At 41.1% G+C, this 22,663-nt stretch overlaps 1 protein-coding gene across 1 annotated transcript in view; it reads left to right on the top strand.

The window, feature by feature from the left end:
- Positions 1 to 22,663, top strand: part of BRF1 (BRF1, RNA polymerase III transcription initiation factor subunit) — a 162,505-nt gene that overhangs the window by 35,491 nt on the left and 104,351 nt on the right. Inside the window, exon 4 of the mRNA XM_026088659.1 lies at positions 20,813 to 20,844. Within this exon, the coding sequence (XP_025944444.1) occupies positions 20,813 to 20,844 (32 nt within the window). The remainder of the gene's footprint in view (positions 1 to 20,812; positions 20,845 to 22,663) is intronic.

The following is a 22,663-nucleotide window of genomic DNA, read 5'->3' as shown; positions in this document are numbered from 1 at the left end:
ACAGCCAGATGTAGATGTAGTCAGGGGCTGAAGCAGCAAGAAATGTTGTGTACTCACCAATGGCAGAACTGCAGGAGTGGGAAGGGTTTGGAGAACAGGATTTAATTGTCTGCATTGAGTTCTGTTTGAGGGAGGGAATGTATTATCTTGTGCGGATATCTGCTTATCCTTCTTTTTTTCATAATATACATGTTGCCAGCCAGCCTCTGTGAAAATGTAAGGAAGATTCTAGCCAAGTCTCATGGAACAGTCTGAATTTTCCCTGAATAAACCTCGGTCTGCAACAGAGAAGCATTAAGTTCTCCTTAGTTCTTATGTATTGTTTAATTGATATAAAAATGCAAAGTATTACTTAAGTAATAAAAATACTTTTTTACCTGAAAAAAGTTTTATAACTTAAAGAGAACATAAAAGTGTAGCTGAAGTACAGCTTTTATTTATAGTTCTTTGGAAAGTTTAGGACTATATCCGAGATCTGAAATCATTTTACATCAGTTTGTTTTTTATCAGCTTATTTGACACAAACCCACAAGGCAGTAACTTTACCGTGGCTTTTCTTTTACTCACCTTGTTTATACAACTTGGCAGCGTTCCATGTTTTAAAGGGAAAATGGCTTATTAGCTATCAGCTAAATTTGGGAGGTGTTTTATCCTTTTGATGAACTACCGGTGAAAACTTTAATATTATTCTCTTTATAAAATGTATTTATATTCTTAGTGTCAGCAATGAAGACATACTGCAAAATACATATGGAAAAAGTAACAATTTTAAGTCAAGCTTGACAGAATTGGCTGTCCTACTCGCAGGGTCCAGTTTGGAGCGATCCCGAGTGTTTCCAGTGACATCTGACATTAGCTGGCGTTGCGAACTCTCCGTACGTTGCAGGATCTGGCTCGCAATTTGTTTCTTGGAATAGTAACAGACCGCAGTTGTTTCTCTTTAATGTTTTGAACAGCTTTTCCACCCCTACGTATGATTGAATGGAAACAAAGAGCTTTTGAGCTGGGACTGCCGTTCCCGAGAGCGAGCGCTTTGGAGGAGTCGGGCGCAGGTTTTGACTGACTTGGGGATTAGCGTGTAACCTGGGGCTGCCCTGGGGGTCGCGCCGAAACAAGGAGAGGCTCGGGTAGTATTTTCCAGGGGGGAGATCAGTTTGTTTTAATCAAGGCACATTTCATTCTGTTTTTAACCGTTTTTGCTATACGTGACTTTTTTTTTTTAATAAAAAAACCAACAAAACTGTACACGGTTTTGTTTGTAATATTTTCCACCCTATCACTTTTTTTTTTTAATCAGTGACGTTTTACATGGCAAATGTCTTTTGTCTCCTGTCCCCCCCCTCCCCCCCCTTTTTTTTTTCTTTAAAGCTCTCTGAAAAATGTGCCCTTAGTTGTGAACCAAATCCTGTCTTATTAGCGCTTAGTAAACAAAACCTTTTCCACATGAGAAGAGTCCTCACAAAGTTCCCTCACCGGCTATCTTGTGTAAATATGCCCGTGTTTGCCTGCGGAGCTAAGCTCGGGGYGGGTTTCTCCCCCTGCAGCAGCAAGGCTGATGAGCCTGGGTGCACGTGGGAGCCCCGCGCTTCTGCCAGGGCACTGGGGTGGTGACTGCGCTCTGCCGCCTTCCCCGCGCCCATGGCCAGGGCAGCCCGCAGCTGGACGCCCCTGAGTTTGGTTGTCCTGGTCATTCAGCTGGTCTTCAGAGGGTTTTTGGGTTGTCAGAGGGAGGAGACGGGCTCCTCCTGCACCTAAGTCAGGCCTCTCTTCTGAACTGTTCTTGGAGGAACCTCTCTGCGAATGGTATAGGAGAAGTAGCCTCTGAATTTGAGGGTGGTGAGCAGGAGAAAGTCTGGTTCCCTTGGTTTCTGTTATGTGTGAACTTGCACTGATTTGGAAGGTGTAGGATACTTTTCCTCTGCTTTCTGCACTCCATGAACCTCTCTTTGGCTTGAAGAAGGATCAGGAAGACATGACGGGCTCTTGTCAGGCAAGAAGGGTTTGGGGAAAAAAATGGGCATCTCCTTGTCGAATGGGGCAGGACTTTGTTATTTCCATGTGGATTTCCTATCTGTCTGCAGTGCTTGTGCTCTATTGCCAAGCTATTTGACTGCCTCCCGGTTTAATATGTTTATTTTCATGTCACAGTAAGGGGAAGTTGAGAGTATTTATCTTCATTTTCCAGGTGCAGAACTGAAGTTAAGGGATACATCCAAAGCTACCCAGAAAATCTGTGATGGAGTAAGGAATTGAACTTGGGTCTTTGTAATCCTAGATTAGGTACCAGCTACTGAACCAGTCTCCATTTTTGGAATTTGCAAACAAAGTTCAGCTAATTTCCTTTGGAGCGTTTGCGAGCTCTGTTGGCTTCCCACACTGTCTTGGGAGGCTTTGTATAATCTCACCATGAGAGCCTTTGATGGATACATTCTTTGTTTCCCTGCTAACACTTCAAGGTCTATCTTTGCAAGGAAAAGGGCATGGCTTCCTTTTTTATTAGAAATGAAAAATTAGGTCTCCAACAATCTTTTGACCTCTACTAAGCTTGCTGGAGCCAGCAGGCCCTAGTGTTCCCAATTAAAAAGTTAACTTTTGAAATTAGACTTTAATCAACAAAATTTTAGAGCTCTAGTTAGGAAGTTAATAAAAACTTGTAATTTTTCTTCTGCTGTGGACTTTTATTTTTTAGTCACTGCCCTTTTAATTTTGATTAAATAGAGTTGCATTCAGAATTTTTTGCATGCAAGTGTTGAGTGTGACAAGGCCATAACATAAGCGATTAAAAGCTTATTTTAAACTGTATAGTTAAAAATACATGTGATATTTACTAAGGCAAATTATTTCATTTTCCTAGAATTTTTTTGTGTGATAAAAAGTGGTAAGATGTTACTTCCTAGACTTAAAGAAGTCTTGGAAAAGCCTTGTGCACTCACTTCAAAATGAAGTTTTAAAAGCGATGTGCTTTTGAATGCATGGATTTTGGTTAGTTTAGTTAGTTTAGTTTTTTCAGCCTATTAATGGAAATCTGCAACCTGATCTTTGGTGCGGCTATTGTTGCCCTGTGTTAGTTGCGTATATTTCCAAATAGTTCATCTGTTTTGTAATACATGCTCGTGTGATCAATCTTATTTTGTACTACAGGAGAAAATGCTTTAGAAATTTAGGACAGAGGGCAGCCAGTGGCAGCAATAGAAATTTAATTTCTGCACCCTCATTTCTCCCGCTCACTCTCTCTCCAGCCAAGGTTGTGACTACTCAGTCGAGCAGCAGGGCTCATGACCTGAAGCCAGCGTATCCCGGCCTCTTTTCCACAGAGTGAAGCAGAGTCATCCGAGTTTTTCACCTAACAGTACTGCCTCACACCTTTCTGCTGTACAGAGAGATAGAAAAGTATGTTGGCGAGAGAATGAAGTGTTTCATCTTTCCTGTCAGAGGGAAAGATGGACAAATTTTCCCTTCCATGTACTGGTTGATGTTGTATGCAGACCTCTCTCTGCAGTATTATTTGCCATTAATCTGAACTTTGCCCAGATGATATTGAGAGTTTTAACTCTTGTGTCTTGGGAAGAAAATCTCTGTCTGCTCGCTGATGCTCAAGGGAGCTTGTTTTAGAAACCTTGTCGTCCTGCTGCCGTCCGGGGGCCGGTCCTCCATCTGGCTCATTTCTTCTTGCAGCTGCTCTTCTCACCATACGGGCCGCTCCTGGCAGCTGCCCAAGCGATGGGCACAGGGGCAGCACCCGCAAGGGAGGCTGGCGATGGGTGCTGTGCCACTGCAAGGTCTCTTGTCTGGCCTCCAGCCATATGCCAGAGGAGCTTGGGTTTCCCTTAGGTCTTGTGTCGTATCTGAGAGTCCCCTGYGGATGTCTTCATCCTATGGTATCTAAGGTGGTGTTGGGTACCTGTGCTCAACACTTGCATTGGTCCACTTGTGTCTGGTTGTTTTTGGTGCCCTTTAAAAAGAATTCCCTCTTAGGAAGAACAGGACCTGAAGCCTACGAGACTGCCTGTGAGGCTCTGCACCTGGGGGACAGGGCTGRGGAGGTGGTAAATGATGCTCCTCTGATCACTCGGGGAAGAAAGCCAAAAACCTCACTTGTGCATGACTCAGATGTGGTAGGAAAAGGGTGAGGGTGACTGCTAAATAGCATTTTCCTCCAGGGTGCCCTGTCTCTGAAAGTCATTGAAGCTGTCTGTGAGGAGACCGTAATTTTAATGTGGAGAGTCTGTACTTGGGTGAATTTCTGTGCCCCTTTAAGGAAAGGAACTTTACGTTGTGGAGTGTGCCAGCTCAAAGCCTTACTGCTTAAATCCTTGTGCTAAATGCCCATTATGGATGCTGCAGGGAGGGAGGGGAAAAGCTGCTGTAAGTGCAGTAGTGATAATTGACCCACTTAAGAGAGCTGCTCTAATTTTGCATGTTACAGCATCCTGGAAACTCAGATAAGAATGTTGATCTCTCCAGCTAACACGATTTCTATATATACTATCCAAAAGAAGGAGGAGGACTGCAATTTTGTGTGTGTCTGTTAAGGTTAATATTTTGTTTAAGAATTATACACTCTGGAAATCTGCTTTTCTGTTAACTTGTTACTAACTCAGGATAGAAAAGTGTTTAACCTCTTGTACTGGCAAGGGGACACCTGATCCTGCCCCATCAAATCCAYGGCCAAAACTTGCACTGGCTTCTGTGTAGAGGAGTGGCCAACTTTTTTCCCTTAGGTTYCTGGCACCCAGCAGGTGGCTCAAATTGTCAACTTTTCCATAATGCAGCATTGAACAAAGTGGCTAGAGATAAAGGGAGGGACAGAGTCWCAGGATGGCCTATAAAGATTACGAGTTAGGTTGGTTTTGATAGCTTTGTTTTTTTTCTGTTTTCCCCATTTAAGTGAAATTTTGAACAATAAAGGTCAAAACGCTCCTTTTCGGAAATTTGACTGCAGGAATATTTTTTTGCTTTACGGAGCAAAATGACTCAAGTTCCCAAGCAGTTCTTTCTCAAAGCACGTTGATGGGTATGACTGCTGAAAAATACGGAATTTGCTGACAAAAGAGCTTTACACCTAGACTGTTTTAATTTTGGAGGTCCTTTTCTGCCCATCGCACCTTTCTGTGTTGGGCCGGAGACAGTCCTCACGATCCCTCCTTGGAACAAAGGCACCGGCTTTATTCTGTAGACGTTTGGGTTAGTTCCCCGAAGCCTTTGTAGCCGTGGGTTTGAATTACAGTACGGGCAGGTAGAACAAGCGTGTACTGTTTGGCAGTCCGGCGCTCTGTCGCTGTGTTGGGCCTTGTGCAACGCCGAGTTACTTACAGTAGAAGAATCTGACCCAGATTTTTAATGCATGTAATAACGGTCTATTTAAATGCAGCGGGTGGTCTGTCCTCTCAGTAGTTCAGTACCAGGCTGGGGTTTCTGAATGGGTGAGACGTTCCCGCGGTGGAAAGAAAGCATGGACAGAGACAGGAGCAGGGAGCAGAAGGGCTAAGAAGGCATCAGTGATGCTGGGATAGAAAATACGAGGGGCAGCCCTCAAATACCAGCACCCCTTTGYGAGGGGGTGACGCTTTGAAGCAGAGCGGTGGGGTGGTGGGAGCTAATGAGGTGAGCGAAGGCCGGAGGAGCCCTGGGCGGGGAGACGGYGTGATGGATGAGGGGATGGAAACGGCAGGGCAGAGAGGCCTGCTTCAAATGAAACAAATACAGCGGCGGGACGATAAGGAAGGGGATCTCACCTCTGATGTCCGTGACCTTCAGCCATCCTTGCATGGTTGTGAAAATAAATATTTAACAATCTTGCTAAAGCTTGTTTGCAAGAGGAAACGATTAGGATGGCTGTCTGCTTAATTCAGAACTTTATCTCTRGATCTGAATTTTGGTGCTTATGTAGGCAGTAACAGCATTTAGCTGGGTAGCGTTTTGACCTGATGGGAGCTAATATATTGCAAACACCAGCTAATAAAAAGCAGCGGGGAATGGCCAGTGATTGTGTCTCACATTTTTGCTCTTGTTAGAGGATATGCCGGATGTGGYGTGGGACCTGGAGGAGATGCTTCTTCTTCATTCTCTGCATCCCTACCCCCTTTAAAAAAAAAAAAAAAAAGTTACCTGATGCTTTGTTTAAGTAAGTTCTGGTAGCAAACATGAGCAATTACTGTTGATGTTTGTGATACATTCACTGAAAAATATTCCTGGTTTTAGCCACGACTAATGATTTTTGCATTTTAATACTTCAGAAGTCAATTAGAAAATTAAATGCTCTCTTTCATTAAAATAGTTTTGAAGATTGTRTATTTGCATTTTAATGCAGTAAGAACGATGCCTTAAAAGACAAATTCATATTCTTAAATACTTTAATTAAGATCCAGTCATACATAATAGATTAAATAGAAGCCACTTCATTGACAACTACAAGCGCTTCTGTGCTTGCTATCTGCAAATACTATTTTAGCTTGAGGTCTTCTAAAACTGTCTCCACTTTCATCATATTCTTAAGTTTTATGCAGTTTTATTTTATGTCTTGTACTTTTTGATGTTATAAGAACAAAGTGAAAGTGTATCAGAGAAACAGTACTACTTTTCAAATTTGTTTTGGAAAAACACAAGTCATTTTCATACCTGGCCTTTCCCCATATCTTGAAAGAGGTTTTGATAATGATTTCTTACATCCTAATAAAGTATAAGCATTTAARAAATTAGTGAAAGTACTTCTGAAGAGCTGTCTTATTTCTTCAGATGCTTGTCACTAGGATTTTGTTTGCATGACAGTCTTCATGCATAAACTTCATTCTGGAAATGCTTCTTAAAGACTTTTAGCATTTTGTAGTCTCATGCCAAGCAAAATGTGAGATAAGCCTTTTCACTGTTAGGCTGTCTTTGTGACAAATGCATGYCCTTCCTCAAAGGCAAAAGCAAATGTCTTTTAAGCTTAATTGCCAACCTGGCTCAGTATTGTCCTAAGTATGAATGATGTCACACCGAAGCACATGGTGGTGTGTGTGCTTCCCCCCATCAAGAGGGAGAATCATCTTTGCATCTTATCCAGTTTCAGCAGTTTGGGAAAACAGGAGTCTAAAATGAGCCCCCAAACAACCAAAATCTTGATTTCTTCCAGAGATCTGCTTTTGAAGCAAAATGTTCCCCATGCCTTCTTTATTTTGACTTGCTAATTGGAAATAAGATGTTCAAGATAATGTATTCTTTGAAGCTTGTATACTGTGTATTTTATTTAGATTTGATCCTTTAAACATTTGACAATAAAACATAAATTGCAGCACTCTCATCTTTAGATCAGCTGTAAGTGAATCATTTAAGTTTTCAACATCCTTCCAGTTTGGGAGAAACACAGTAGTCTCAGTAATGTTTTGACTGCTTGTGTTGGTAAAGTGCTATGAGATTTGCTAATCAGTATTTTTAAATGGAGATATATAACTGTTTCTTCAATGGAGGAGCAGCTTGTCTCCAAGAATAAAGTCTTAACTTATGCCTAGGCATGGAATAGAAATCCTGAGTGCTCTCCAGATGTCTTTTGTATTGCAGAAAGGTATGGTGAATGCATATCAGATGCATTTTTTGTTACCATGTACGAACTATTGCTGGAAAGCAAATTCTGAAAGAGGGGAAAAATCTCTTAACCGTATAGGCTGAAAAAAAAGTCTTTTAGTTTGGACAAAAAATTGTGTAGATCTTATTTCACCAGTGCCATAATCTTTATAATATGAAGAGAAAAACATGCAATAAAAATACATACTCAGCAACATGACTTTGGGATGTGATTAACTGAAACGTGCAAGTCTGTTGTATACCAAACAGAACTCTAAACATTGCCTCTGTCTTACTTTCAGGAGAAGTTCTCACCTTATCTGTTTTACAATATTTTTCTTTCTATAATTGGACCTTTTTACTTTTTGTTGTACTTGTGGAAAGCCTTTTGACCTTGCAGTTTCCAAGGGGAAACAAAGTTGTTATTGTCCTTTCAGGTAAAGCAATGCRTAGCAAAATTCTAGGACAAAGAGCTGATAATTCATGTTAGACTGTAGAAAATTTGGGAGGTTACCTTAACTTGATAGCTTGTGTGAAAACACCACTGTGTCCTTGTTGTGCAAGGATTTTGTCCCCTGCTAGCTAACTCGCATTGAGAACACACACTTTTTTTTTTCCCACCCTTCCTAATGAAGGCATGGCTTCAGACTAATGGAGTTCTGTCTGTTCAACTGCAAAGGTRGTGAGATTATAGATGCTCTTCTCTGTGACTTTTCCTGGTGGACAAAAGAGTGGGGGTCTCTGAATTAGAAATATTTCTTCTGAAATTTGCCACTGAAATTACTGGTGGATCATCCTTGATCTTTAGCAAGATTWAAAAAAATGTAAGATAATATAAGTCATTGCTGAAGAAGTCTTCTCTAAATAAACATCTGGAGTTTTCAGCTGCTGGGTTTTGATCAGTACCTGAAACCAGAGAACAGTCTATTCTGTTCTTATTTGGAGTTGAAAGTCAGTTTTTCCCAGGTGAGTGTCATTAACTTCTGCAGAATCTAAGTTGCATTTTCTTTTCTAAATGAAATTTTCTGGTCCTTAAAGGATCAGTCTTGTAGAGAATGCAACAGATGGACTGCATCTGTACTGCTGTCTCTGAGGGACTCCCAGATCATTGCATTCTTGTCACATCTGGAAGACCCAGTTCATTGCCAATAATTATTTTTAGCACATATTTAGATAAGACTTTTTCCACTTAMAAATATTTCATAAACCTTCAGTGTAATATTTGTTAGGATCTACCTTCTGTCTTCTACCTAGATTCTAAGCTCTTACTGTGAGAAAAGACAAACTCAAGTATTGRTTGCTGCTGTACTCATTCCTCAGTCTTTGAACTGGTGGTTTCAGTGTCCCAGCTGTTTCTCAGTCATTCAGTGATGAGACAAGAGTCTCCAGTCTCTGGTTTTCACTGACAATATTGGCAGTCCTCCCAGTGTGGCTGGTGAACTGGTCATTTTCCTTCTGTTGCGGCTGGAGAAGTTGGGAGCACAGTCAGGAGCAAAGATCTCTGGCTGAGAGGTAGGTGCCTGGAACCAGAAGAAAGTGGCTAAAACAGAAGCTGGAAAACAAGTAGTACAACAGCAGTTTGTACTTAGGAACCTGGAACTGAACATAGCTCTCCAGGGGCATCCTCGCAGGTACTGGGAATAATCACTTCCCTCGACTGCTGGCTGCACCCCTGCTAATACAGCCTAGTATGTGCTTGGTCTTCCTTGATGCAAGAGCATGCTGCTGCCTCAAGTTCAACTTGTCCATGGGGGCCCCCAGGTCCTTTTCTGCAAGTTTCTCCCTAGTCGGTCAGTCCCCAGCCTGTACCAAGGTTATTCTGTCTCAGGTGCAAGACTTTAAATTTGTCTTTGAACTTCCTGAAGTTCCTGTCAGCTCGGTTCTCCAGCATGCTGCGATCCCTCTGAATGGCAGCCCTATCTTCCAGTGGATTGCCTGCTCCCCCAACTTGATGCAGTCTTCGGACTTGCCCAGGGTGTCTTCTGTCTTGCTGTCTCATTGTTGATCAAGACAGTTGCCCCTGAGACATGCCARTAGTAACCGTCTGCCAGGTGGACTTTGTACTGTCAATCACAGCCCTTTTAAGCCTGGCAGTCCAGCCAATTTTATGCCTACCTTATAGTCCAGCTATCCAAACCATATCTCATTAATGTGACTGTAAGAGTGCCATGGGAGACTGCRCCTTGAGCCTTGCTGAAGTCAAGGTAAGCAGCATCCAGTGCTGTCCCTTGTTCACTGAGCCCGTCASTTAGGTTGCCATGTAAAAGTGATCAGTAGGGAATGCTTTGCTCAGTGGTACTTCCGAAATGTCTTTCTGCTTGGCAGTTTAGGTGTTTGGCTTGTGCTGTACATGGAGGACTTCTCTTTGCTCAGAATCCAGAGCACTCAGTCTTCTCCTGATGGTAGAGATGCAGTGACAGGCGCTCATTGATTTTAGGGCTGGTGACTAAGGTCCCTTCTTGACTAGCAGAAAACCTGGATTCCATTCTGTAAGGGCAATTCAAAGCCAATAGACTCGCTGGGGCCCTCAAGCTGACCGTTCTCCTTCTGGAGCTGGTGTCGCTCTGCAATCGAGAATGCAAGAATTGCAGGGTTAGGAGAAGAGCAAACAAGTGGAAGCTTTCTACTTGAATGATCAGTCTGTTTAGCGGAGAGGGGGTATACTTCATTTGACTTGTTTCTCTCAGGGTTATTTCTTTGTGTTTCTGTAGTTTTTGTTTTATTAATATATTTTTTTATATATAACGACCATAAGGTAAACAGCCCTAGCAGCGGGGTTGCAACTCCAGTTTGCTCCCTCGTAGCTGAGGGTCCAGACCATTGAAGTTTAGAGTTTATTGTATTTTATAGAGCAGGTCAGTATTACAGTCCCCATCTTATGGATGGGGAAACTGAGGCACAAAAGAGAAGCAAAATGATTTGTTTAGCAGGGCAGTAATGAGATCTTGATCTTTTGTGTCCCGTATGAGTCTGTACCTTATACAGCTCACTGCTTCCCAAAACGTAGGAGTCCTGTTCTGCATATTATTMTTCTCTCTGATTTTGGTAGGACAGCGCAATATACTTATGCAACCATATTTTTAGCTAATTGTGGAAAAAGTGTTAAGTTTTGCAGGCTCTCTAGTTCTGATGCTGTACTGAACTTGACATCAAAATTCTAGGCTGAATTTGTAAGTCTCAGCAGTGAAAGTTACTATTTTTCTTGAAAGCTCTGCAAATGTGACGCAATCAGCGAGCAGCTGTAAACATGGGATCCACAACAGCATTCTTATTCGTTGTTCAAAGTCGAGCCGTTTTTTAAGAGATTGCAGTCAGCACGCTGTAGAATGTTATTTGAAATTACACTGCTTCGTTACAATAAAACTACTGCAACGCTGTGTGAAAGGAGTCTGAGGAGATCTTTCCCAGCATATCACTGGCAGTTTTTATTTTCCCAGAGGCAGATGATATGTACATCATTACTGATTTTTTTTTTCTCATGAAGAATTCCAGCAGCTGAGATAAGTTTACAGCTTCTTAAAAACTGATAATGAAAGAGCAGTCTCTGTGCTGTAAGAGAGACATGAGATAAGTGCTTGCCATTGCTTCAGCATTCAAAAGAAGATAATGCAGGGATAAAAGTTTAAAATGACACTTCAGGAGAAGATTCCTCATTTTCCATCTTGATTAAAGGCATTTAATGGAGGTTGTTAACTTTTAAGAACTTGAGAAATGCCATTTGCAAGTAAATTAACTTCAGTGTGTTCACTAACTGATGCTATGCAACATTGTATTGAAATGCTTTGCAAGTTCCTACTTAAGTGAAGTAAATATTGACAGTACCATCAAGGGAATTGTAGTATCTGTGACAAGTAAGAATTACAACAGATTGCATACTGAAGAGCCCTGCATTTCCATCAGGATATGTCTGTGTGTATTCTGCCCCCTTCCTGCCCTTCTCCCCCCATCAGGGTTTTCCTATTGCAGCTTATGGATCCTCTCATAAAGATGAGTAAATGATGTACAAGCAGTTGACACTTTTATGTTTTTAAACGCTGAGAATTGGCATGTGTATATATGGAGTGATTTTAGAGCGTACTGGTGCAAAATTGAATTGAATCTTAAACTGATTAAAGGAATTTAAGGAGCCTCTTAGCCATTTATTTCAGGTAATTGAGGTATGAAAATTAGGCCTGGCATACTTGAGAGGAGGGGCTGAGTATGTAATCTGGATTGCATCTACTTTCATTATGAAGGACTCAGTATATCACTTAGCTCTTAAGTCTTTTTTGCATTCTTGGGCAGGTGGGCAAATTTTTGTGTTGATTGGCAGATTATGAACTCACCGAATATGTCGGGACTTTGCATTAAGACAGCATGTAGCTTGGGTCTCTCAAGGGCAGGGAAATAGTGTGAAAAAATAATTCTTTACCATAAACTTAACTACTGGCAGATTATACAGCAAATGCATTTGCAGGCTTGCATCTCTGACTCTTGGGAGAGACTTGAGAATCCCAGAATCCTAAAAATGTGCATAATAATTAAAAGGTTTGAAAGCATTTTACCAAGGAGGGCAAAACTGTCATCTCCATTATAGAAGCATGGTATAGAAGGGTAAAGTGTTTTCTGCAGGGCAGGGCGGTGGCAGAGCTGGGAACAGAAACCCAGTGTCCTGAGCCCCGGCCTCGGGTCCCTCTGGACAGTGCCTTTCATTTTCGTGGGGAAAACTGATTCCAGAGGAGAGGCATTTATTTCCCACCCTCTAATGTAGATAAAATACAAAGTGTATCAAATGCCTGCGACTATACTTTCCCTGCTCAATAGATCATCTCTCAGATATATTCTAGTAATTGAACTCTGTGGAAAGTTAGCTGCCTTAAAATCGCAGCTTTGTCGTCTGTCTTCCCAGCAGTGTAAACTCCTCCCTCCCCCTGCGGTATTACACATGTTCAAGGACCAAATTTAATCTTGTTCTAGGGGCAACCTTTCAAGACATAAATTTGTCCTAAATTAAAAATCTAGTATTTTATGTCCTCGAAGAGGATTGCGTCATGTTGAGAATTGTATCTATTTCAAAGTATGATGCATCGCTTGTCTATAACCCTGGTAGGTACTTAAAATTGGTGTTTGACATTTTTCAAGTTAGAAAAGCTATTGCAGTTTCTTTTTCGTTTTCTTTCTTCTTGAGCCCTGTTCAATTGGGCTTGCAGTAAGTACAGGTATCTTCTCGTCCTGACAGTGACAGCTAAAGGYGATCTCTTCCATTTTGCTCTGCTGTGAAGTAGAAGTGCAGACAGGGTTGCACGTTGTGTCTTGTCTACAGGACGGTAAATTGAAACAGGCTAACTCAGTAGCTTGTATGTGTGGTAGTGCACCCCAAGGCTAACTGTCCAAGGATGTAACGTGAGTAGAWATGAACTTCTAAATCAGCCTCCCTTGAATGCTCTTACAGCAGTACGCTAAAGCATAACCTGTGCAAGATGCCTTATGCTTTATTTGGTAGCATGCTTTATTAGTAACTCATTTGGGATAAGCCATTATTTATGAACCCTAAGGTAAGCCCAGTTTAGAAAACATAACTTCTTAAGAAAATAGCCAATTGTGTATACCTCTGTGCTGCCGTGCTGTGCTATGTAGGTTTCTGCCGCAATGGATAGTCTTATGTAGAAATACATGTATTTTCATATTCGGTGTAGACATTTCTTAAAATGAAAGCATGGGTTGAGGCTTTCTCCCTTTGGTGCACTGTGGCAACTATTCAGTTCAAATAGTGAAAGAGGTTTCTAAAGGTATGTACCTAGAGGCATCTGATACAGAAAGGTTTGTGGCAGGGATTTATGCTGCGATTGTGTTACATAACATGCTGATGTGATTCTCTTGAAGCCCTTTTTGCGTGGGAAACTTAACACATTTGGTTGTTGGACTTTCCACTGAAGGCCATTAAGAAGTCGTCAGCCTCGAACGGCAAGGATGAATTTCCTTCCTTTTGGAAGCTGTACTTATTTTTTAAATTGGGCCTCCAATGCCAGTAAATTTCTGTTGGATAAGAAAGAGTGGCACTGTTTTACATATAAGATATTAGATAATGCGTACGCACGGGTAGATGGAGTTCATCGATAATGGCAGTAAAGCGGTGTTTGAGATTCTGGGCAAACTCTACTGCGTCCCAGGGCAGTTGTGCAACAGCTGCAGCCCTCTCGGCTGAGCAAAACGCTGCAGAGAGAATTCTCCGAGGAGCAGTTGATACCAGTGCATTAGACTCAGTATGGGCATGCAAGCAGAGATGTAACGCTTGGCTTCTAGCATGGAAAATACAAAACATTCTGTATCTATAGAGTCTGCTTTTGTTCTGGTTTAATTGAGCAGGGTAGCGCTAGTTTTCTAAAAGTGTATCTGTGTGTTTGCCATGTGTGAGCTACAGCAACACTATGGTGAACTTCTGTGCGGGAATGGTGTGCGTATTTAAAACAGCAAGAGTGTTACCAGTTTATCAAATTTGGGATTGCTATAAAGCAGTTATTCTGCAGGCTTTTGCTCCTTATTTGTTTTCAGGTTTCTCTTTCAGATAAGGTAGGTCTTTGTGTTTTGGAGCAAGCTGGGGAGAGCTCTGCAAACAGTGCGACTTTAAAGAGTAATTTGAGTAGGTGGGACGGGTGACGGAGAGATCGTCTCAGGCTCGGGTTTTGATGAATGCGTTAAGCCGGTGTAAGCTGGCACGGCTTCAGAAAGAAGTCATCTCGCTTTGCCCTTGCCTGCTCGTTCCTCCCCCAGTCCATCCCCTCCCTTGTATCAGCCCAGGTGTTTGTGCAGCTACATTCGAACTGGGGAGTTAATCCAGCTGAAAACAGACCAAAAAAAAAAAAAAAAAAAACCCAGGGGAAAGAAAAAGAAAAAATCTGTTTATTCCCGTCAGTTCCCTGGGCTGGCTTGCCACGTTGCTGCACAAGCAGCAGTCCAGTGGAAGGGCTGGTGGCAGCCCGTAGGAGCCAGCGTGAGGTGATTCTGCTCATTCGTATTGGTGTAAAGTGCTGGGCAAACTATAGCTTTAACATCTTGTAAAAAATCTTTCCAAACGCTTCTGTTTTGAAATTTGAGAAAAGCACAGTGTAAGGCTCATGACGGCGCCGTTTTTCGTTTGCCGCCTCTGGGCAAGGAGTGGTTTTCTCTGCTCCTGGTTTATCCCACTTTCCCATCTCTGCCAGCTGATTCATGTTTCCAAGCTCTTTTGCCATGTGCTGGGTTGAATACCTAGTTGCCACCTCAGAATAATTCTTCCAAATCCACACCTCCAAGTTTTGTGAAACTTCTTTTCTTTCACTGTTGGTACAAGGGTCATAACCTCTATAGACTTTGGATGCGGGGAAAAGAGAGAGGACTGAATTCCTTCTGCCTTTACCTAAAACTTTACCGCTGTTGTCCTCTTTCCCAGCCACTTTTTTAAGAACTCTTAAATCCCTCAGTGAACTTCTGCCTCTTGCCCGTTCTGTGCCATTTTTTGGCCTGTGCGATTTCGTGYGTATGCGTAAGCATACCTGCTTGTAAGAACTCTTTTTGGACACCCGGTGTTTTCTGCGGGGATTTTGGTGTTTACTTTGTTCCTTTCTTTTTCTCTTGTAGTCGGAGCTTTGCTCCTCACGTGGTGCCTCTCCCCCATTCTTGTCCGCCAGCCCCACTCTTCAGTTCTTCCTTAACCGTGCTTCTCCTAGCAGCCTCCCTTGCTTTCCTCACCAGGGCTTTTGTGCAGTTTACTGCTCAGGGGAAGGGGTCTTTTTTATTTCATGTTTGGAGACTTTTTGTTTTTTGAATATAGCCAGCGTGTATTTATATGTGGTCACATCATCCAGGTTGTAGATTAACCACACAGCACTAAAAACAGCTTTTAAATTAATATTTACATTTTCATTCTATGCCTTAATTTTCTTTTCCCAAAGTAAATACACTGGCTGGATTATCCTTCTGTAGCTTAATTCACGTACTCTTTGCTTCTTCTATCCATCTAGCTTCCTGAATAATTGGGGGTTGACTGTACAAGCATTTTGAGACAAGAAAAGCATTTTATACTTCTTTTGTTGTGTTGCACTGTGTTATAAATTTATACATGGCTATGTGAATAATTTGTAATATCACACAAAGCAGACTTATTTTCTTGAAGTCAGTAACACCAGGAGTATGGCCCAGCCTGAATCCTTTGAAGACTGTATTCTCCAAGGGCAATGTTTGCAAAAGCGCTGAGCACTCGCCGAATATTCAGCTAGGGTAACACGCTTCTGAAAATGTTACTGTAAATGGCAATGACTCTGAAGACAATTAGTAAGAAAAGCTACAGCATTAATTTTGTGAGGRCTGGATTTGTACATGCATTTGGGAGCCTGAAGTTTAACGTAGCTTGCAGGCCTTGGGCTCACCTGGCCTGAGGGGCTGAGGCCCCAGAGTCAGCACCGAGCTGCCCCGGAGTCGCTCTATGGGCGCTGGAGAGAGAYGAGCAGAGAGGAGGAGAGAATCGGCGTCAGAGCCTAATCCAGGTCCCAGGTGAGCTAGAAAGCTAGATTTCTAGCCTGGGCATTTCAGGTAAAGCCATAAGAGCAGGTGGGCTAAATGTCTGTCTGCTTTTTAATAGATCTACCTAGGTTATTGTACAATGCTGAATCAATATGACTAACTTTCTCATAACTATTAAGGCCAAGGAGCTCCATGGAATGAAAAGGAACTACTAGCGAAACACATGGATGTCCCGGGGGAAGGAGTGCAGCAGCCCTTTTTGTCCCTTAGCGGTTAGGCATTTTAGAAGATAATTCTATGAAATACAGACATGCAGTTATATGAAAAGAAAAGAAAACAAACAAGCACACAGACGCCAAAATGCAGTCCTCCTTTTGCCCATCCATTTATCTGCACRTAAATAAAATGAGCATGTTATGAAAATGGCATTTGTGCTTACCAGTTGGGTTTGTTAAGTGCTCTGTTTATTGATATACTCAAGTGTAGCCTGTGCTGTGTGYGCTTCCATTTTGCATGGACAAAATTGCAAACTTAGGAAGCTTTGGAAACTTGCTCCAYAGGGTTTTAGCCTAAAAGCTTTATTAGAGTTATAAGACATGAGTTTTCTACAAAAGAATTGGTTTTGGTTATTATTTTTCTAATCCTGTTAATTCAGTGTAGTTGGGAAGAGAAATGTTTACTTTAAGCAATTAGTGTTGTCAGCCAGTTTTATTTAATTGCTAAATAAACATGTGGAAAGTTTCTAAAGCAACACAGATTTAATTGTGATAAGTCATAATGAGAAATTCACTTGCTGTATGAAAATATGGAAAGGCAATTTTTTGATTTGGTTTGAACTGGAAAATGAAAAACTGGGTTTGGGGTCAGTCAAATGCTGTCACTAGTTTTCCATCCTGGTATCACTCCACTTCTTTGTCAACCCACCCTTTGTTGTATCTCCATGTGCTTATATCCTAAGTGCTTCTGCAAAGTTCCCATCTCTATGTAGCTTATACAGGACCATAACATTGAAATTACCACTACTTTGTTTGATTTAGAATTTGGAAAAAAAATTCTATATAATATTCAGATTTTTTCTTTTTGGCTTTTCATTCAAATTTCTTATTAATCTTTGCTTTCTTGTTTGCAACCAGCTGAATTGCTGTTGTTCAATACAGAGAGAGACTTCATATTTTTATATTTTATATATTTAATGGATCTGTCAATAGTTTTTGTTAGTGATAGAAAGCATCCTGGTTTCAAATGCAAAAAGGTAATGTTTCACCAGCGGACAGCGCAGCTTTCACTGATGCCACATTTCTGCTGAATGGATCGCAGCCCTGCTTCCTTAGGCATTAGTCTCCTTTCAGAGGTGGGCCTGCTTTTTCAAATAGGTTTAAAATATAAGTAACAGTTTTGAGACTAATATACAAAAGCAAAAAAAAAATTCAAATACCAGACTTTCTGCCTTGCCCATGCTGTTCCTATGTGCTTGTGTCTCCTAAATACGACAGGCTACTGTAGTGCAAGAATTCTGCTGCAGTAGCATGAAATTATCTGTCCGAGAGTGTCCTGATTATTGTAGCTTCTGTCAGACGTTAAAACTAAGGCAATATTTTTTAGGAGAGGGAACAACTCTACTTAAGCTATGGTTGTTACTTTAAAAGATGTTCACAGTTATTGAAAGATCTTGCACAGTTATTCCTGCGTGTCTGCATATAACTCTGCCAAATGGCAGTCTTGCTCCTGGGAAATGACAGTACTGAAATCCAAAGGGATTTTGCTGCATATAAATACTTTAGAATTGCTGGAATATATAAAACATAGGCCTGTCTAAGGACAAATGCATATTTGTTTTGGTATTTTGGGTTTTAGTTTTCCGGTACTTTTCATTTCATCGTGAACTTTTGTTTCCTGTGGTGCTGAGAATGAGATCATTATTGCTGTGATTCATTGTGCCTTCACATTATCCACAGATTACTAGATTATAAGGGCAGCAAGGGAGTGTTTTGACCTCTTGCATCACATTGGTCAAAGGAGTCTCTTGAATTAAATCTTCTGAAGTAAAGCTTTTAGATTCATCTCACTTTGATTTAAAAATTTCCAGTGATGGGTAATCAATTGCATACCGTGGTGAAGCTGGGTTAAAAAATAAACAGTGAGAGAAAAGCAGTTGAAATGGTTGAAGTATGGAGACTTGTTTTTTTTTCACTTGCGTCCATTTATAACCGAAGCTCCTTTGTGTTTATATTCTGTTATTTTGTATGTGTATATCTGCAGTATCAGTAGCTTTCTATCCCTTTGAGAACTTTTCCATGCGCTGGCGTTCTGTGCACGCAAAAGTATTACTGTTTTCTTCCTGCTTCAAAGAAAACATTTATCTTATGATTATATAATTTTTTAAATACATATTAAGTTTTATCTGCTGTTTTCAGCTGTTGTTGTATGTTCTCTCGCTCTGTTCCAGCTCTAAAAAGGAGTCTGAAAACAACTGCCTGTTTTTACAACTACTTCCTGCTGATAATTGTGCTCGCAGCGCTCGCAGCAAGGGCCAGCCCCTTGCTACTGCATGACTCAAGTTTCCCCTCTGCTTTTGCTTCGCTCTGGCAGCTACGCAGCTAATCGCCCAGCGCGCTCGCTGGAGGCTACCTTAAATGAAATCCAGAAATGCCACATTTTTACCCTGACCTTTGCTTACAATTTCAGTGGACGCTTAGGGAGCAAAGCGACAGTAGCTTAAGCATCTGTAGTAGAGCTCRAAATTGCTGCAAAGCTATCTGAATCCTGCAAGCGAGTTTCCCAACTTGTTAGCTCTGATCTTTTGTGCCTGCAACTGCATGCAGTGTGTTCTCTGTTTCTCCTTACTTGGACAAAAGATCGGATTATTTTTTAATTTTTAATTTTTAATTTTTTTAAAGTAATATAGCCTGAACACTCGTAATGTGTTGTTAAGTGTAGGTCTTCCACCAGGATATTTTTAACAGTTTGGTGAGGATGAAGAATACTTTAGTGTACAGATTTTATGGCTTTACCTGAAATGCCCAGGCTAGAAATCTAGCTTTCTAGCTCACCTAGGACCTGGATTAGGCTCTGACGCCGAYTCTCTCCTCCTCTCTGCTCCTCTCTCTCCAGCGCCCATAGAGCGACTCCGGGGCAGCTCRGTGCTGACTCTGGGGCCTCAGCCCCTCAGGCYRGGTGAGCCCAAAGCCTGTGGGCTTCCCTCCTTCGTGAGCTGTCAGTAATTAGGGTTCCTTAGCAATTTTATTATTAAACTCTTTCCATTTCCTCCTTTGTCACTCCTATGACCAAAAACTTGCACTGAATTCAGTACTGTTCTGTTTAGGTTTCTCAGCACTATTTTTTCTTATGGATTTTTTTTTTTTTTAAGAAATTTCCTTAATTAACTGTTAAGATTAATGTTTTGTGAAATATTTTCTATAATGGATTTTGGATTTTTTCAGAGAATTACTAAGATTTCCCCTAATTAAATACACTACTAGGATGTTTTTTAATGCTAAAATTCACTTTCACCTAATAATACTAACATAATACGATGTACTGAATTTTATAACAAGATTGGAATACTAAATTCATACGATTTTAAATGCAAACTAAGGATAGAAGTGCTCAAGGATAAAACTTCTTASTGAGACAAATGTTTATATATACACTGATTACATTATCCGAATTATTCCTCTTCCACAGCTGATAATATCTAGGGAAAATCTGTGGCGTCTTAGTCTGGTATACTTTAAAAAGTGTATACACTGATCCTTACATTACCAAAATGTACCAAATTACACTGAGGTAACTTGCAGCTATTTCTATGTTCCTCGATACTGGATTTCTTAAAACATTGCTATATAGAAATGCACGTACACCCTCCCCATGGACGTGTCCTTTGTCTGTCTGTCTGTCTGTCTCACATTTTACCTTGACACTCCTTTTAATCGTAAAACCAGAGCTCCTTTACAGCACGTAAGCYGCACCTGGCTCGCCGATATCAAAATGGGCATGCGATTGCGACTTGGACATCAGTGAGAGAGCCACCTTTGCCCCTTAAGCTTACTGCTTTCTTTTTCCTCCTTCTTAGGTATTACTAAGACAGTGTATACATGTGCTTAACCCCAGTAAAGTCTAATGGAAAATTATAGTGGTTTGGGCTCCTTTTGGAACGGTTATGAGCTCCGAGCGGGCCCGTGAGGAATAGTGGACTGCGACCTCGTCTTTTCTCGGCCATGCGGCAGGATGATGGGGAAGCAGGAGCTCRGGGCCGACTCTGCTGGTCGGGGAGAGAGTCCCGACGCGGCGTTCGCTTCCTTCCTCCTCGGCAGCTCCCCGCGGAGGAGGGCAAAAGAAACGCACTGCAGTTTTCCTAGTTTGCTCTTCCATCCCTTCCTCTGTATAACGGGATCCTGGCATCCTGAGCATGTAGGAGTCAGGTGATGCTTTACGTGTCTTAAATGAAGCGTGAGCATGCTCTATCTCATTACTATTCTTGTTTTTTATTACTATTGGGTCTTCTTTAGCGTGCAGTATGTGGTGGGTAGCTGCAAGTCGCTCAAAGTGTTGGCCTGTCCTTCCAGACCGTCGTCCGACGTGCACAACCCGTGCCGTGCCGGGAGCTCCTGCCGGCGGGATTCCCTCCGGAGYGGGACTGGTGCTCCCCGTTAGCACCCAGGTGCCAGTCTGTGCTTCACGTCTGCCGTGCTTCAGTTAAACCCGGGCTTAGTGCTCCCTTTTTGGGGTTGGTAATAAAACGAACAAACGCTGTCGGATTTAACAAGCATTATATTCCTTGACTTCTTCACAGACATGTTACTCGACCTCAGTGACCTTCTTCAGGTATTGTATCTATTTTTGTTTGTAACTTTTGTTGAATTGTTAAACTTTAAGGTTAATTGCAAGCAAAGAGCTGTCACTACGGGCTATTTAGGGTGTTTAACTTATATCGAAAAATTCTGAATGGGAAAATCACTGGGTTTGTAAATGAGGGTAATTATTAAGCAAAATTAAACATCAAATATTTTTGTTTTTAATGTTACTAATAATGCATCAGTGATTAGTATGATCCTTCCATCAAGGTCATTGCAATGGCACAGTGTCAGATGTTACACGTTTTTAAAATAACAGTTGTTGAAGACAGAAATAACTTTTTTTGATAGGTAATACTGTATAAATGGATTAGTGCGCTAGAGAGACATGCTTTGTAACATGTATTTTAAGAGAAATGTGTACTTGCTCTGTATGTGGAAATAGAAAGCTCTTATTGATGTAAGCTGTCTTACTCTCCTTCTCCATGTTGAAACTGTTTTACATACAATGTGAGTAGGTTAGTTGTATCTATTTTTGTCTTCCCAGCTGTCTTTGTAAAAGGCATCCCTCTGAAGCCTATTTATTGCTTAAAGGAATCTGCTGGAATTGCGGTAACCAAATGAATCTTCAAGTCTTAGAATTACCAACTTTTTTTTATTTCTTCCAAATTCTCATTGAATTAATATTGATTATTTATAACCAAATACTGCATGTGTAGGATGGGAGGTTTATTTTCTTTTAAACACTGGTGATTTTTCATACCAATTGTTATGAAATAGGATAATCACAGTAATATGAAGACTGTTCACAGAATATGAAGAATGCAGAAGTATTGCATCTGCGGGGGAGAAGGGGCAAAGAGTCACTTTTTTTTTTTTTCCTTTTTTCCTATGCATTCCAGCCAGAAAAGGTGGTGAGATGGGGAATATGAGGAGCAGAAGATTAAAGAGGGGTAACTGAAGAGACAGGAGAGCCAGAAATATATTAGTAGCATGGAAATAATCATTTCTGGAAAGAGGAAAAAGCAGCAGCACAATTTAAATATTAACTGTCTGTAATTTCTGATGTTCTTCACTTTCTAGCTGCTTCAGAGATGAATCTGAGTAAACAAGAATCTTAAATGTCGTTATTATCTTTAGTGAGCCAGAAACAAAAGTCCTTTTTAAGAATGCATTAAAGAGCTTTTTAGGTCCTCTCTTGATTCTGTTTTTTTGTTTTGTTTTCCTCTGGAGCTTGTTTTTTTTGTTTTTTTGTTTTTTTTGGCTCCTTACCTCCCCGATCAACTATATACATGGCTAAAATGAAGTTAAGCTACCTGCAAAGGGCTTCCTAGGTGTTCTTAGCTTTTGCTGCTTCAGTTTTCTTTGAAGTTGGTGGCAAAACAGTTACTACTCTGGCAGAAAGCTTTGGTAGATTTTGCTTTAGATCAGTCTTTGTTGAAAGATTGCATGCCTAGGAAAGAGAAGGAATTAATTTGCTATACCGTAGTATTACCTTGAAGTATCTTTTTCAAGGACAGCTCTCTGAAGCTGGGATAARGCTGTCATTAAAGAAAAAGAAAGTAGTAGCAGTGGCATTATCTTTCTAAAATATTAACTTTTTTTGGCTTGTATATCCAAAATRCATAATACTGGTCCAGGTAATTGTTTTTCTTGGTCGCAAATGAGAAAGATGTTAATTTCCTGTCCGGAAAAAATGACATTTGAAAGTCTAAAAAAAAAATGAGTTACTGCTGAGTATCACTAAATCTTGCTTAGATGCTACTAGCAAATTGAGTTTTTCTGTAGAATTTTCTACTCGAGGCAGCTCTGCTGCTGCTGGAGGTGAAATTTTCTGAAGAACGTTGCTA

Source organism: Apteryx rowi, unplaced genomic scaffold (assembly GCF_003343035.1).
Source record: "Apteryx rowi isolate R43461 unplaced genomic scaffold, aptRow1 scaffold_78, whole genome shotgun sequence".
Lineage (NCBI taxonomy): Eukaryota > Metazoa > Chordata > Aves > Apterygiformes > Apterygidae > Apteryx > Apteryx rowi.
This window is presented reverse-complemented; position numbering and strand designations above follow the sequence as displayed.